Raw genomic sequence first — 17,432 nt, 5'->3', positions numbered from 1 at the left:
CCACGGAAAAATGGCTAGCTTTGTTGGAGTAGTCTACTGAGTGCTCTGGAAACTTTTTTGTTGTGATTGAGCTTGGTGCGGTTTTATCCAAGTTGAGATAAGGTGCAAGTTTTAAAAATTAGAGAAAATGTGTGTGCATAGAGCACTTATCTGGGAAATATTTAAAATAAACTCATTATTCAATTGGCAGTGTGAGTGAAAATCAAAATGGAGTAAATAAGTACTGTATCTAAAATTAACTAAATACAAAATAGTCCCCACATATTATGAGGGGTTTTTGTGCAGAGACCACTTCTGAGTGTTAAATATCATAACCCACATTTTGAATAGCTTGCATTAATAAACTTCTGAACCCATACATCTCATTCATTTCTAGCAACTGGATTAAGATTTTGGCATACTTTTTATTGCAGTCCCCACCAGAATGCACTGCTCATACTGGATTTGAGTGCCGGTCCTGCTTTGTTTTCCATTATCCGTATTCAGAATGATGTATGAGCAAGGCTGATGGCACTGGATAAGTGGAGTAGCCTGGGCGATAATGGAGGCTTTGGGGCAGTGTGATGGCGGCAGGCTCAAATTGTGGTTCAGGCCGAATGGCAATTGAAATGGCTTTCGGAGCAGCCATTAACGGCTAGCTATGATTGATAGTGGGCACTGGAACTTATTCGAGGAGCTTAGCCCCGTAATGGAGAGTGACTCCAGCTTATTTTTGTTCCATGTCCACACTAGTCCGAAACTCGTATTTCATCTGGCATTGTTTTGCTGTCTCATGTATGAGTATGCTGGCCACAGATGATCAAACATGAATCAAGCCAGCTTGAGACATTTAAAGCATTTATTTTTTATTACCTCAAATTTGCATGTGGCTGGTTTTTCGACTAGTGACTACGATGAGCTAACAACTGGGACAAGCAGACTTGCATTTTTCGCACTGCTCGTGTCGCGACTATAAGAATGGTGCACTGAAATAATATTCTTTGCTTTGAATTTCCAAAAAAGATTTTAAAATAAATATAAACAAAACACAGATAACAGATAATAAAAATATGGTTCTTTCCACTTAACTTTTACTTAAAAATCGTTTAGCATAATTGTATTTTATAATATAAATACTTATAATAAATATTTTCTAAGATACAATTTTATTCAAAACCTTAATAAAACTACGAACAAGTTTGTTCTAAGAGATTTTTATCAGTTTATTTGCTCGAAATTAGAAACCAAAATGAGTTTGTATTTTCGCCGATTTAACTCAGTATCACAGCTTGCACTCTATTGGGTTCCCTTGTTCGCAACCCGGTTAATTTAGCCGTAAAACTAGTTCGGCGCCGAACTCTTCCTATTTTAATGGAAATCATAAATTTATTTTCGGGAATCGTCCCAGCCACACCGGCTTTTATCAGAGCGCTGCACAAGATTCGACTTAATGGCAAAGTCACTGTGAAGAGTAGGAAGACCTTGTTTTTGCAGAGCAGTGACGCGTGTGCGACAATAGCCGCTCACTAAGCCACCTTTGCTGGGGCTCGGTCTGGCAGCTATTAAATCGGAAGCGATTTTGGCTGTTGGCATTAGTTCTACTTGTGCTTCTCAAGCGTTCGCAGTCCGCAATGAAAGTGAGTTGTCCGAGGGAAGAAAAAGGATTGCTTTCGAACTGATATCCTCTTTCTCTCCCAGGTATTCGTATGTCTTCTGGCGCTGGCCGCCACTCTGGCAACCGCCAATGCAGGACTTCTGGGGATCCTGAAGGGAGGCGGTGGTGGCGGTGGCTATGGCGGCGGATACGGTGGTGGCTACGGAGGAGGATACGGCGGTGGTGGCGGCGGTGGAGTCCAGGTCGTTAAAGTGATCAACACCTATGAGGGAGGACATGGTGGCGGCTATGGAGGCGGCTACGGTGGTGGCTACGGAGGAGGAGGCTGGAGCTCTGGAGGTAGCTACGGAGGTGGTTACGGTGGTGGCTACGGAGGTGGCTACGGAGGTGGCTACGGAAGTGGCTACGGAGGTGGTTACGGAGGTGGTCATGGTGGCGGCAGCCGCGTGGATGTCTACAAAGTGATCACGACCACTCATGGCGGCAGCTACGGAGGTGGCTACGGAGGAGGTGGCTGGAGCTCTGGAGGTGGCTACGGAAGTAGCTACGGAGGCGGTTACGGTGGTCAATCCGGCTGGTGGAAAACGAAGTAAGCAGGAGACGCTGCCTCAAGAAGCCGCAATTATCGCCACCCCCCCAGAACTCTCCATTTAGCTGTAGTCCGGATATAAACTCGTTTATGTACCTGAGAAATCTTCCATTGCCAAGCAAGCTGAGTCTTTTTAAGGCCAGATATTCCCAAATTAGCGAAACTAGTTTGAGATAATCGGCAGACTGCTTGGCGAACACACAAATAAAAGTAAAAGTCAATCTTATTTAAATTTAATCAAGAGCGTTTCTTTTCACTTTGTAACTTAACTAATTTATTTAAGCATTTTTGGCATTTTCGCCTTTGACTACAATACTCACAGTATTAATTTAATCTGAAAGCTACTCAAGGCTTAAATATAAGCCATTATATTGCACACGCCGAGACATAATCTGAGATTTAAATAATACCGCTTTGCTTTTTAAGGCCATAAATTGAGTGCACGGTTCCGGGCTTTGCGGTTCATATTTCGCTAATTATATAAAAAATCTAAATGACCATTCGTAACTTGATCATTTTTGTAGATAGTGTAAATCATTTTAAAAATTATCTAAGTTTTTACTGCTTACAAGACTTGAATTTTAGAAAAAGTAGAATAAATTAAATGGTTTAGTAATAAAATGAATAATTATGTAAAATTATTTACAATGTTGGTAAGAAACTTGAAAAGTTTCAGTTCCCAAATTAAGAAGCACCTTCATTTATCAAAATAGTTTTGTTTGTAAAATTGTAATTAATTATATTTGTAAGAGTCTTTGTTCTTTATTTCATTAGAGTCGATCGCCTACATCTTATTAAAGTCTGGTTTGGCCATTCTCTTCTTATACAAAGATTTAATTTAAATACAAATCAACAGCTTCGTTATAAGAGCAACGAATATTTCACTTCGTTCTTGTTGTAGGAACTTAATTATCATCATCATAGTTTATGTATTTATTATGCTTATAACATTGTTACGTAATAAGCTGAATGGATTGTAAATATCCGTAGTCCCGCAGCAATTTAATTGAAGGACACTTTAATGAGCTTGCGGCAGGGGGCTCATAAACGAAGAAAGCCAATGACAAGCGTAGTCCGTGATTAAAGTTGATTCGGCTAACAGCTTTAACTTATTTAACTCTCGCCCACAGATATTCATATGCAAGCATACATTACCCGACTCGGAGGCCAACTAATTGGATGATGATTCACTTTGCGTAATTCATTATTGTTCCCTCCTGGAATCTCGGGAGCGCTCTGTTATGCTATGATTAAAGTCGAGGGGGCGTACTCGTACTTGCTCAGCCAACTAACTTTCCTCCTTGTGTTCATGGCCTGGAAAATGTTTACCCAGCTAAACTGTGGACCAACCTGCTTCATGGCTTGAATCTCTAGTGCGCTCGTGTGTTTGGGCCGAGGCAATAAGCGTGGGCCAAAAGGTTGCTGAATTTGGGACAAACACACTGGGATACTACAGCTAGAATTAATGGAAGCCGGAGATGGGGCCAAGTTTTATTGGCATCTGGCTAGGGCAACCGGAAGGAGTGCCCGGCAAATGGTGACAGGAAGCGCAAATATAAGGCAAAGACCTTTAACTCGACCTTCTCGCCCTCGAGCCAAAAGCTGACCTTCGATTGGTATCAGTGATTTTATTTGTATACATTTTTTTTGCTTTTCTGTTTTTTGAAAACTTTGCTGCTTACATGCGATCTACACTTACAGCTAGTAAATAAATAAATAAGTTAAATAAATTATTACACTTAGTGGCTACGAACAGTTAGACAGGCTAGAGTTAATGTGAGTGGAGTGAGGTGGAAACGGAGCTGCAGAAGCGGAAGTACGAGAGGTAATGGAAAACAGCAAGTGCAGTTAGCTTGTGAGCCATAAGAATTAAAGCACAGCGAGATGCAGATACAGAGTTTGCGAAAGAAAAGATACAGATGCAGATGCAGAGGCCGAGTTCAGTAACAGTAAACCCGGATGGAGGAACAGAGCAGAGCAGTGCAGGGCGATACGATAAAACAAAACATAATCGATTAAAGCAAATACTAATCATTATAAAAAATCCCCTTGCCCAGTGGGAACGCACGTTCTGGATACATTCATCCGATGTACCCATGGGTGCCACCGGGCGTCGAGTGAACCGTTGGAAGTGCATCAAGTCTTCTTGTCTGCCCCGCAGTGCAAGTGCAAAAAGAGAGTTTATGTATATCTAATTACAATCCGTCCGCCGTCCGTGATTTATCCACAAGATAAATGCAGCTATCTAACACTTGGTGTCACTCCCCATCCGACCTTCCTCCGTACCATCCTACGACTTGGTCACCTGCGGCGCCGCTGCCTTCGGATGCAGATGCTGCAGCTGAGGATGGCTCTGTGCGTGTGCCGCCTGCTCCTGTTTGAGGTTGTGGGCCCGGTAGGCCAGCTCCTGGGCCTCGGTCAGGGACCGGCGGTCCCAGCCACCGCCTCCTCCTCCGCCGCCACCGGAGGACCATCCACCGCCTCCTCCGCCACCGCCGCCGGATGACCAGCCGGAACTGCCGCCCGAGGACTTGCCGGACATTAGCTTCTTCAGACCGATTATGCCCGCCAGGAGCAGGGCGATCTTCGAGATGATCAGCGCCTTGCCCGCCAGTATGTATAGCGCTCCCATGGCAATCGGAACCATGCTCATCATCTTCATGGCCATGCCCATCATCATCATGCCCATCATCTTCTTCATTTTGCCACGGCCTGCAAGAAAAATATTGGGTTAATTTGGGGCTTCATTGCATGGTAACTAGAGACTAATGGAAATTTTTTAGGTGATGTGAAATGAGCCCCAGTAATAAACGAGAATATAACGGCCCTAGCTTGCTACTACTTATGTCCAAACTAAATCTTACAAAACAGGGAAAATCTATTTAATTTTTGGATAAAAAAAGTCAAAAGAAGTGTATTCGGTCTTTCAACTTTTGTTAAATTATATATTAAAATGATTTATTATAAAGAAAACATAAAATTTGTTTCTTAAATTATTTCACAACTTTGGCGACGAAGCCACAGAATGACAATTTAAAATATATTTTACCGGTCTTTAATTTAAATAAATTAACACATACATTTCGCAAAATAAACGATACTATAAAAAACTAAAGAACTCGACGTTTTTAAAATCAAAACAGAAAACTAATGTAAATAGAGCCCAAGAAATGTTAGCATAGAGAGTCTGCTAAAAAGAAATTGTTTACTTGTTTGGATTGTAAACCCGCTAACAATGGCCCTTAGAGAATGAATGCGAAAACAATACTCTGAATAATTAAATCGCAAAAGATCTTTCAAGAGACAAGGAGATTTCTATCCCTGTAAATATTAAAAGACGGTGAAAGTGCCAGCTCAATTAAGCGAAGGCTGTGTGAGAATGTTTTCCCAGGCAGCGCCGTGTGTGGCTTTCGTTTTGCTGCCTTCATTAGGGACCCTGTAGGCGATTTCACTTGCCTGGCTGGTGAAAACTGCATTTCGACATGGGCACGTCCATGGATGTGGACTCCGTGTCCATGGAAATGGAGATGTAGAAAATATAAATGGACACTTATGCTGCCCAAAAGACCGATGATCGCATAGTCATAACCAGCTCTAAACATCGATCGCCGCAATCTCTGGCAACGAGTATTAGCCAAAAATGGCTGTGCCATTGGGAAAGTGTTGGCCAACTTGCACTCCAGCTCCTCGGATCGATTAAAAATCTTGATCAATGATTTGAAAGTAAAAGAAAAATTCATGTGGCGTGAAAGTAAGTTCACTTTTCATTGCATTGCATTGCGATCTTGATGTGGCTGTTGCAGTAAGTGCTTGTGTCAAATTTGTAATTGTAATTTTGCATTCAAAATGGAAATGCCAATGCCAGTGGCCTAGTCGAGGAGCTGTTTTTCGTGGCCTCGGCGGAGAAACGTGGTCGCCACTTTCATTGCATTTGACATGGTCATGACATCCAGACATGGCTTAGTTTTTGCTTTTAACCCGAAGTACTCTGCCCTTTCGGGGGGTTGGATACTTGCGCTTCAAGTTGGATGGCCTGCGGTGACGTTGTTTATTTTGGTTAACATAAAAATGTGAGGAAAAGAATTGTCTCTCCTCTACAAAGATTAATAACTTTGCTGAGATGAGATGTTCTCAATTTGTATGAGAATATTATTTAGTTATATTTTATCTCTAATTTAACACGCTTTTAATTAAATTAATAAACAAGTTTGTCTCTAGTTATATTAAAATATATCAGAGTAAGTAACCATGGTTTTAGTATCAGCATGAACAATAATTAAAAGTTTGTGGCCAATCGTTAAAAAAACTTTCTTTTCAAATTATATTATGTTCTTTTTCCCCTACTAATTCTACTACTTTGTGGCTTGTCAATAAAAACTAGAGTGGTTGAACTTCGTGGTGACAAAGTTACTTCGCATGTCATGTTTTTCGGCTGTTTTTGGACAACACGAAATTCTGGCATGACTTTTTTATTCGACGATGTCTCTACCGTCTGGCTGATGTCGTTGTTAAGGTTTCTGGGTCACTCCTGAGTTGCTCAACGAGTTTTCCCGTGTGTGCGTTATAAAAGAGGCGAAAAAATAGAAACAATTGCGCATTTTCCCAGAGCCACAGCGATGGGCCCCTCCACATTTCTCCCGCCCCGGCCAGCCCACTCACCCTGTTTACATACAATGCGGAATGATAAGCCAGGAAGTGGGCCAGCCAGCGGTTGATGACGATGCAGTTGCGAATGTCATTGCCAGCTGAGATACTCCTCGGATTATAACCATGGCTCTCTTGGCTCTAATAACCGCCTGCAAATTACCGGTGATAAAGCCAGAGTCGCCGCCGGAGCCAAATTATGTCACTGTTACGCGCAATGGATACTGGGGTATTAGCGGTAACCGCAATTAGACCGCCCACAGAAAGTGATGATTGAGACCGAGCGCTGTGCGGTGAATCGATTTGCTTGCCAAAGAATCTTTCCTTAATTGTTGGGGGTTTCGGGAAAGAGACCAGCTATCTAATATAATAACTAACCTTTAAAAGGTAGAAGCGATCTGTTGACGTTACTAATTGGGAAAAATAAGAAAGTTCAAGACCAAAATCACTGTGCTTGTACAAACTACACTTATTAAAGTTGCTTTTCCTAACTGGAAAATCGCTGCTTTCAATGTATATTACATGTTTATAAATATAAGAAAAAAAGCTCAAATATTAGAACATAGAAAAATAATCAAGTCCTAATTATTTCATTCGTAAGCTGCTTTAAACCTTCAATTTATAAAATAATAATTTTGACATGCTTAGAAAAATGTTTTACATATTTGTTAAGGGGTTGTCATTTATATTTAATGGCAAATATATATTTTTAGGACTGTGCATAAATATGATAAATTGTCTGAGTAGAGGAAAAGCCCCCGGCCCATAAGCCCATAAGCCCATAAGCCCCAGAAGATGTCTTACCTTCCTCTAGGCCGCGTCCAATCTCGTCCGATGTGAGCTTGGGGAAGCTGACCTGCAGCGAGTGTCCGTTGAAGAAGTAGCTGAGCCGCTCGATGAGCATGTTGGTGAGCTTTGCGTCGCGATCGCTGCCGGATCGGGGCAGCGAGGACTCCAGCTCATTCTCGCTGGTGGCTGGAGGGCGCGGAGCCGTTTCCAGGCGCACCAGCTTGATGCCCTCGGCCACGTTGATGGCGTCGATGGGGGCCAGGCGGTCGATGAAGGAGATGGCCTTCTTCTTCAGGCATGGCACGAACCCGGCCTCGGCGCGGGTGCACTCGTCGTAGACCCGCAGGAGGGTCCGTGCCCCTACGTTTTGCGATGGACTGGGGCTGGGAGGACTGCCCAGCTGCTCGGTGGCCGCCCCACAACTGCTGGCGAGGAATAACACGGACAGCAGGCCGATGAGGGCCTGCCAGGGCCACTGCTTGAATGTCATTCTGGGGCACTGATCACACTTTTCACGACAACACTCGCGGTACACCGCGCGACAGGTGCTACACAGGTGGTGGTGGGGCTAGTCCTTTGGCCAAATAAAACCCAATCTGGAGGCACCAGGAGCAGCTTTTGTACTGGCTGCTGGCTCGAATCAAACTGATGCCCAGCCTTGGCGCGCTTTGTTCTTTTATAGACCTTTCTTTCAGCGCTCGCTCGACGGCCTCTTGATCGCAATTTGATTTTCCTCGGCTTCGTCGGCCTCTTCGGGCCTCAGCTCGTGTTGGCTCTTTTCCTCGCTCGGATTTCCACGGCATTGGGAACGAATGTGCGCCAGTGCTGGTGCTGCAATTTCCCAACGGCAGAAATAAATGAAAACTGACAAATTGAAATATCTCCTTAGTGCTTTTTTATGAGCCTATTAAGATAATCATTATTTTTACAGTTGATAAGCAATTTATTTTTATTTTTTAATTTAAGTTGGTAAAATATTTATTTTTCTCATTGTTTTGTTTAGCACCTCCATTATATGGCTTTTAAAAATAGTCATTTTTCTTTCGAATGGTATGAAACATTTGATTCAGTAATAAAACATATATTTAAAGCACAGAAAGAACTTAAGCGTTTTGGCTTTATCACAAAGTCCTTGACACATTTTCCAGATTCAGTTTTTTGCTCTACCCAAGAATAAAGAAATAGTTAAGAGAGAACGATATGGTGTAGGGCCTCTACTATTATATAACCGCTTCTCAGTTAAACAACTTAACATATCAAGCAATGGTACGATGAAAATACATACAATTTGCACTAAAAACTGGAACTATGGTCTTAAAGGCTCTAATAGAATCTACATGTCAAAATTCAACTTACTAGGTTGATAAGTATGGGCGCCACCTAACCTTTTTATGAGAGGATTAAACTTTAAATTGTTTTCTGTCTTTTTTATAAATGACAATATTGTAATATTTGGATACTTCAAACTCGTTTGCAAAGTAAACATTTGGATACTTCAAACTCGTTTGCAAAGTAAAAATTTGGTCATTTGTATTTATTGAGATTTAAAGATCCCACTAGATCAGATTAGTGTAATAAAAAAGGTCAGACTTAAAACATATATAAATGGTATTTGCAAATGGTATTAATTTCTTGAAAGACCTTTAAGTTAACCTCAGACGTGCCCCAGTCATTGTTGCGTGCATCCCATCGCTCTGGCGAGAAACAAGCCAAGCTAGCATCGCTAGCTTCTTCACGATCATTGGCAGCAGTACTCCTCAATGAACCAAAGCGCCCAGCAGCGAGGCGAAGGCGAAGGCGAGGCCAAGACATTTCCAACGGGTTCCGACTAGTTTTTCCAGCCATAGCTTTCGTTGCTTATGGCCAAACATATTAGTTGCATTAGTGGTTTTTGGTAGGAGTTCGCTTTTTGGCATCTGACCATTTCTGCAACTGGCTGCCGTTGCCGTTGTCACTTTAATTTCAATTTGGCTTTTAGCAATTTTCGCCATTGGAGTACGAGTTTTGGCCGTAAAGAAAGTCATTGCCAGCCACTAAACAGTGGCCAATGGCCATACTTTTATGTTATGCAAATGCCGGCGGGGGTGTGAATGGGATATCCCTGGCTCCTCAGGTGGGCAGCACCAGCATCCCGCGATGATTGGCGGCAAATGGGTTCAGGGCATTGACTGGCCCTGCAAAATGGAAAATTGCAGACACCTCAGCACCGTATATCTCTGTATTTATGCATATGCATCTGATAGAACGTGCTTCCACACATGCAATTGGCATAGGGAAAGGAAAGCCGAGGCGCATAATTGCGGCTTTTTTGCGGCTTGACTGCTGCTATAAAAACAAAACGGTTCAAAAAAAACAAGGAGAAAATGCATTTTCTGGATTCTTGTTTTTTGGGCGCTTTCGCTTGGCGATCGGTTTATGTGGCAGGCGGACATTAAAAGGCTTATGAGCCGGACCCAGAGGGTCGTATTCCGATTTTCGACTAATAAACTGCCAAATTAATGCCCCGCCGGCCACAAAGATTTCCGACTAATAGCCCAGGCGGCTACCTACTGCCTACTTGGCCCAGAGGGCCAGCATCACACTTTAAGTGTCGACGGTATGGTAAGTATCTTTTACCTAGCTGCCCGCCTTTTTTCTGGGCCACTCACTTCGTTTTTGATTTCGTCGGCGCCGCCTCTTTTTCACGCCACTTTCACTGCCCACCGTCCGTGGAAAAGGTACTTGGGGGTTTTCCAGGGGCAGTTCATCGATCTGCATAAAGCACTTTTGGGTGCGCATAAGTATTTATTTGCACACAGCTTTGTTTCCGTTTAGGTTTCGCTTGAAGAACAATGAGAACCAAAGCGTTTTGGGTTCACTGGCCGCCGCTGAGCCTTATAGCTGTCGCGAGCCAAGTGGAAATTTATGGGATTTCCCCGAGAGGCAGTCAACCTGAAAGGTCCTTCGAGTCCTAAAAAGAGCTTATTTTACGTTTTTTTTTAATAAGCGTCATTAAAGTTGTTGCTATTAAAAGTAAGCCAAGTTATATTACGGGCTACGAGCGATGTCAAAGCGTTTGGTTTATTCTTTTGTTAGATAATGTTGTTTATTTTAAGTATTTACAATTTATTTTGGTAAAATATGTCTTAATTTTAAACATTTTATTGTCTCTTGGTTAAAAAATTACGTTTTTTTTAATTCACAGTTTCCCATTGAAATTGAGGGGTAAAGAGAGAGATGTGAAGGCATTATGTTTTCTTTAAATTTGTAAGTTCCTATGTATTTTCAAAGGGTTTTATTATTTTCGTTTAATGTCAAGAAATGTAACCATCGCACGACCAAATGCTTTTACCCCAAACAGCGTGAATAAATCGAAAACTGTTCGACACGTTTACATGACGGGCACGTGATCCCCTCTGTCATTTGACACTTTCGCATCAAATTCTTTTGCTCGCCTTTCCAAATGCCACTCGCTGAGCAATGCTACTAATGTGCATCATTGTTTGTATTCCATGCTAAGTCGACCTGTCAAAACGTCCACCAAGCTTGGGGGCATTATTCGTACCCGATGTTTCCCAACATATGATTTTCCGTCTTATTATGCGGGTGCTGCAGCTGCAGCCGAAAGCATCCGCATCCGTGGCCCACGAGCAACTGCAACTTGAGCAAGTACAATGTGCCGCGGCAGACACGTATCCATATCAAACGCCCATATCTCCAGCGCTGCGCATGCGCATGTGAAACAATTCCAATTGTCTTCCTTCCTCTGCGTGCCAATAGCTTTCCGCGGGCAAGGCCAGCCGAAGCGCACTGGGAAAAATTACGGAACCTTTGGTACTCAAATATATTTGTATGATGTTTAATTTTATTCAGGGCGTTAAGAGAAAAAGAATAGTTTTAAAATTTTAAACTATTTATTTGGTAATTAAATTATAAAAAAATAATAACGTTCATTATAAAGTGTATTGTATGTTTTTTAATTTATATATATTATTATTTTCAGATAAATTTGTACAATTATTAGTTAAGGATTATTTGGACTCTTAATGTGCCTAAAAAATAACTTTGGATGTGTGCTAAAATTGTGGTCACCTCTGTATACAATTTAGTATTTTTAAAATAACTGGATAACTATGTTTGGCTATTTTTTATGAAAGTTTTATTTCACAGAAAAATAAATTTAAATTCTCAAAAGAACTCTACGGAATATTTGGAGAAGTATTTACTGCAGAGTACTTGCTTGTGGCCTTGGAAAAGTTCTAAACTACAACAAAAAAGAGCTTTTCTTAAAAATATGATATCTTTTTATATAGATTTATCCACTTGCATTGCATTTTTCTCAGTGCAGCTGGAGTAATTGCGGCAAGAGCATCGGCGACAGCAACCACATTGTCTGCTTCCTTTGGCCTGCGGCGACTTTTGGCTTGCCATCGTCGTCGCCACGCCCTGCACTTTCCTCCGTTGGCCAAAAGATTTTTCACAGTTTTTCTGTGCCACTTTGCGGTCGAGTCGAGTCTAAGCAAAATAAAAGCAAAAAGACAGCCGCAACAGCGAAATTAAAAGAAGAATTGCATTTTAATAAACAACGACCACAGCACTTGCAGCGGGCTCAGCTGCATTCGGTTCGTGGAAGTGGTTGTGCCTACAAAGTGTGTGAAATTTCCCGGAGAAAGTATATACAAACCAACAACCTACCGCAACGATAAAAGCAGCTAAAGAGCGTTCTAAATTCTTGGAGTGCGAAAACCTCTGGCAGGTTAAAGTTAGGAGGCCACTTTGCTTTCGGTTTTATTTGTTTTTTTCGCTTAGAACCCGATTTGCACTTGGCCGCGGCGGACTTTCTATTTCATGCCGTGGGGGTTGTTTGCCTTCCCAGCTTTTGTGCAATAAAAATTGCAATTTTCACAACAAAAGAAAGCGAAAAGAAAATGTTTATTGCGCTTATGTGTGCATGGCTTTTTTCAGATGTGCTTGTTAGCGGCCATGTTTTTGTTGATTTTTGCTTTTTATCGCATGTTTTGACGCCGCATTGACGTTAATCAAAGCTAACCGCCAAACGCTCGCACAAATCTCACGCTAATTAACTTTTATATGGGATCAGCGCCGACGGGTGCGATAAGCCGTCAGCAGCATCAGCTGTCCACTTGGCCGCCGTTTGGACATCCGCTCCGGCACGACGGTCACGAGCCAATATTTTGCCCCGCTGATTTTCATTTAATTTGCGAACATTTTACTTAAGCGTGCCCGCTCGGGGAGTTTACGAGAAAAAATCGCCGGCACTTTTTGCAGCCATCCCTCCATCCGCCGAGTGTCGCGTGGCAAAAAGTTAATGTGAGAAGAGCTCATGTACCCCACTTTCAGGAGTATCGGCTTTAAAGTCGTGCGTTGGGAAAGGAGCTCTGGGAACAAGAGGATGCTGACAACCATAATTAATTCGATAACTATAATAACAATTTAAAATTTCTAAGCATCTGCACATGCATAAAAAATTATAAAAATGTGGAATGGAAGAATATTTCTGAAATACTTGATTACTTAATAAAACAGATACTATTTCCCGTGATAAGATACTTTTTAATATGGAAATTCTAAAAAATAATACATAACGTACTAAACATTATATTTATCTTTCAACTGAAAAACCTGTTAATGCAACTTTTTTACATACCTACAGTCGTTCTTGCGGCTTTATCATTCGCCAGTCTCATTTGCCATGCAACTCGAAACACGGATACACTCGTGAACACAGCTTTAGATGCGGAGTTACTGGAGTGTGTGGCGCTCAGTGGATCGTGGATAAGCATTTCTCATTACTTCTACCGTTAGAATTTATTACGCGTTGCTTTTCGCTTTCTTTGGCGCCTCTCACCCCACTCGATCGCCGGTCCGCGGGTTCACCGTACAGTGGGACCTCGGCGGCCAGCCGCCGTCCGCAGCCGCTGACCGCTGACCGCTGACCAGTGGATCTCGCCGCCATGCAGATGTGAGCGATGGCAATTAAATTCTCAGGTGTCGCCAATTACGATGCGAAAGTGCGTAATGGTCGAGCTCTCGACCCCAATGAGCCGTCTTTAATTGAAGCCATCAAACCGCACACCGACAACTAAAGAGTCAAGTTCGAATGGCGCCCTAAGCCAGTGAACCGCGAAAGTTTCGCCTAACCGAAAAAGGTAAGATGAAATAAAAGCGCAGACACAGCCTTCCCAGGCTGGAAATTGCAGATACTGGCGGCAGGCATACATATATCTCGATCTCACCCGACATGTTTACATGCACCGCCAAACTGTGCGGTGAACTCCGGTGTAAAGGTTGCTGGAAAACCCCAGCCAAAGACGGAGCCTGAGCCATCCGTTCCTTGGCCGGCATTTTCACCGTCCCAGCTTCCGAGGCTTTCACTTTTTCGGCCGTTGTCACGTTCGCCTGCCGCTCAATTTATCATCATCCATGGGCCATGGCCATCATGGCCAGGCCATTGAACCGAAGCTGGAAAAATGTTTTTGAGGCAAAAAGGTACGGAATCCGAAGCCCCAAATACCGAGGCAAGGGTTTAAGCTTGGTCATTTGTTAGGCGACCGCAGCGGAGAGGCAAGCAGAAAGTATAAAAACCAAACGCACTCGGCCATCCCTTTTCGACCCACCCAAACCAATATTCAAATTGTGATTTATTTGCGCAAATTCCTCAAGTGAGATTTGCACCGAGGATTAAGTATCCGCCCCGGGCGCCGTTTGTCTGAGACCAGAAATTATAATAATGCGCACAATGAAATGGAATTTTGTTTTGGCCAACCGACTGACTGACGTGGCTCAAAGGCGCAGCCTGTGGCCCGGTTTCCGTCGACGGCAATGAAAATGACACCGCCGGGGCATTAAATTCACCTAAAATGTGGCCGAACTAAACGAAATGCGCAAGTGCTTAATGTGATGCGGCTGCTTTTGGGGATGTCTGGAAATCACTTGGCTCGCACAAGCACAGGCGCAGGCAAGCACTTTCTTCGCCGACCACGTCAGAGTGGTTATTGTGGCCTGTTACCTGTTGCCAGGTTGATTGATGAGCAGATGCCGACTTCTCCAGCGGCACATCGACGTTTGCCCGGTGCCCGGCCATCTTGATTGGCATTTAACATTGCTGTGAACTTTGCTTTGCCATTCGTATGGGACTCCTTGGTCGGCCTCGAATTTCACGGCAAGTATGCACTGCCGAATTCCCGAAACGCTGCACAGTGTTCTCGAGGTGCCGCCATAATTGAGTGTCATGCGGCATATCGAATTACGCGGATATGTACCGACAGATTCAGGGCCGCATGTAAATATACAGGGATGAACCAGGATGTAATTGATAGGAGAGTGGGAGATATAAATAGCTAGCTTTGGGGACAACACTGGACAAATTACAAGCAAATTCGTTTAACATTAAAATTTTTATGCGGCCTTGGGCGGAAGATTAAATTACAAGGCGGATGTGTTTAAGATCTGACAGATTCAGGTACAAAATGGGACCAGGATGTAACTGATAGGCGTGAACTATTTATAAACTAGCAACATTCGAACCGCACTGGAAAAAAATCGCTTGAACTAAAACAATTTTACGATATTGTTTACCAATCTCGAATTATATTATATGAATTATTATATAAAAGATGGGTGGAAATGATGTAACAATTATGTTTTCTAACTATGAGTTTTAGGATTCCATTTCAAGAGAAGACAAATATTAAATTTATGAGAAAAAGTTATGCTTAGTCAGAGATCGCCTTAAAATGTTCCTTTTTAGTGTGCCTCGAACAGCGTACGTTTTTTACGGTGCCCAAAATACGCTATATCAACGACAGCCAACGCCTCGGGATTTTGGGGATAATTTCACAGGCTAACAAATGCATAGCGGCGTTTTGCGAAACCAAAATAAGTACGGCACGCCGATGGCCGCGGGGCGAATGAAATTGAAATTCGCCACAGAACATATTTCGCCGCCTGCTAAAGAGATTTGGCCGCGAAATATTAGACATAAAATTGAATTGACTCCAAGTTCTCTCTCGCCGTGGGCAAGTGAAAATGGTTTGTGTAGGGCCAAAACAAACAAACAAACAGACGTATAATTTGAGGAAGAGCTCCCGACAAGCGTATAATAAATTCATCAAGACAGCAGGCAGGCAGTCGGTCCGATCGGATCCGATAGTCACGGCCCGGCTTTCCACGCTGCGGTGCAGTTCATCAGTTGTCGAGGGGTCAGAGTGAAACGTAATTGGCCCGCGGCACTTAATTTGATTGAGGAGAGGAGGTGGTAGTTGGAGTGGGAGAGTCTGCTGCCCTGCAGCCGGCGCAACCTGTGCCCACGTCTCCAACTCGGTTGGTTTTCTTGGCGGGGGCGACTCCGATGTCAACACAGAGTGAAAGTGAAAAACTCGCCGGCGCAGGAAAATGCAAGGCAGGCAGCAGAGCTTTTCTTTTATGCAATTGTTCGGTGGCGAAAAGGTTCCCAGCCAAATGGCCACAGAATTGTGTATTCTGCCTTATTGAGCTTGAGTCGAACGCGGAGACAAAGTCCAAATAAATCGCCCGGCCCGGGGAAAAAGTTTCGTGACGATCTTGTCCAAGTTCGTCTCTGCACGGAGAGAAAAGTTCCTATCTAGCCTAGTTAAAAGTGTAGTTGTATCGAATTGCTTAAATTGCATTTGCCGTTGCATTCCAAAAAGTTCTAAGATTTCACTGACACAAAAAATACTTGGTGTTTCAGCCCTAGAAATATTGGGATAATGCTGAGTTGTTGTCTTAAAAAACTAAGGTACATGTACAGTACATATCAGTAAAAATGTTCCTATCATAGCTTTGACAAATATAAACATGAAAACAGAAAATAGAAAAATAATTCAAGACATCAAGGTTTATGATAATAATAATAAAAACGTTTCATCATCACCATTAAGTATGCATTTAAGTGCATGCACTATGTAAAAGTATCTAAGCCTCTAGCAGCGAAAAATATATCAGAGGAATTTGTTTTCTAGTGCTTAACAAACCAAAATCTTTACCGACTATTGTCTTAAAGTATTGCTCATCGTTAGCAAGAACTTGCTCTTGATTGTAAAACCATTTTTCTCCGTGTAAGCGCCGCAATTGGCTTCGATCACTAAGCGTTCGGTTGTTTGCTCGCTGTTAACACAAAATGCCAATTACTGCAAATTGTGGGCTGCTGCAGTTGGCAGGCGATTTTGGCCTTTTAGCAGGGGATAGTCCGTCGAAAGTCGGATTGCGTGTGAGCCGAACGTGAATTATCATAAATTATCGCCGCTGGATTATGCAGCGGCAAGTGTTTTTGCATTTTTGAATTTCCATTCGCAGAATGCAGTGTTTGTCCTCCGGCTGGCTATGTAGAACGAACCGAAACTTATGCAGAGATATGCACTTTCCCGCTAGAAAAGAAAAACACTTTTCGTGTCCGACTATCCGGCGTGCTTCGCAGCGATAAAATTGCAAATCCCATCATTAGACGTTCGTCAGCGAGGCTTTTTTAATTAATATTTCATAAATGAGAAGCGCCGAGCATAAATTAAGCATGAGCAACCGTGGAGGTGTTGCCGCGTTTGTTGTTTCAGTTGCTACACTTGGCGAAATGTACGTGCCAAACTTTCTCCTTTCTCCGGCAGCCCGAAAGTATGCATTAATTTGATTGTGTTGCCGGGCTGAAAAGCTACTTTATAGTCAACGGATGAACTTTAAGCTGGCAGTCTGCTCTTGGTTCTACAGTCAGCCTAGGCAGTGAATCTCTTCTGACATGTAATTGCAAAAATTGACTACGTGTCAAGCAAATAGGATTAAACACATAACGCACAAGTCGCCAAA

General features: G+C 42.8%; 2 protein-coding genes across 2 annotated transcripts; one reads left to right on the top strand and one right to left on the bottom strand.

Annotated features, from left to right (window-relative positions):
* The first annotated feature begins 1,610 nt into the window (after nt 1-1,610).
* Nucleotides 1,611-2,187, top strand: LOC108027123 (uncharacterized). Its single transcript, XM_017098341.3, has 2 exons — nt 1,611-1,616; nt 1,678-2,187. The coding sequence occupies exons 1-2, from the start codon at nt 1,611-1,613 to the stop codon at nt 2,185-2,187; spliced, it is 516 nt and encodes a 171-aa protein (XP_016953830.1).
* Nucleotides 2,188-3,829: 1,642 nt separating this feature from the next.
* On the bottom strand, nt 3,830-8,242 carry LOC108027094 (uncharacterized). The gene is made up of 2 exons (XM_017098312.3): nt 7,632-8,242; nt 3,830-4,895 (listed from the first exon to the last, which is right to left on the bottom strand). The coding sequence occupies exons 1-2, from the start codon at nt 8,104-8,106 to the stop codon at nt 4,474-4,476; spliced, it is 897 nt and encodes a 298-aa protein (XP_016953801.1). The 5' UTR covers nt 8,107-8,242; the 3' UTR covers nt 3,830-4,473.
* Between the last annotated feature and the right edge of the window lie 9,190 nt (nt 8,243-17,432).

Source organism: Drosophila biarmipes, chromosome 3R, assembly GCF_025231255.1.
Source record: "Drosophila biarmipes strain raj3 chromosome 3R, RU_DBia_V1.1, whole genome shotgun sequence".
Classification (NCBI taxonomy): domain Eukaryota; kingdom Metazoa; phylum Arthropoda; class Insecta; order Diptera; family Drosophilidae; genus Drosophila; species Drosophila biarmipes.
This window is presented reverse-complemented; position numbering and strand designations above follow the sequence as displayed.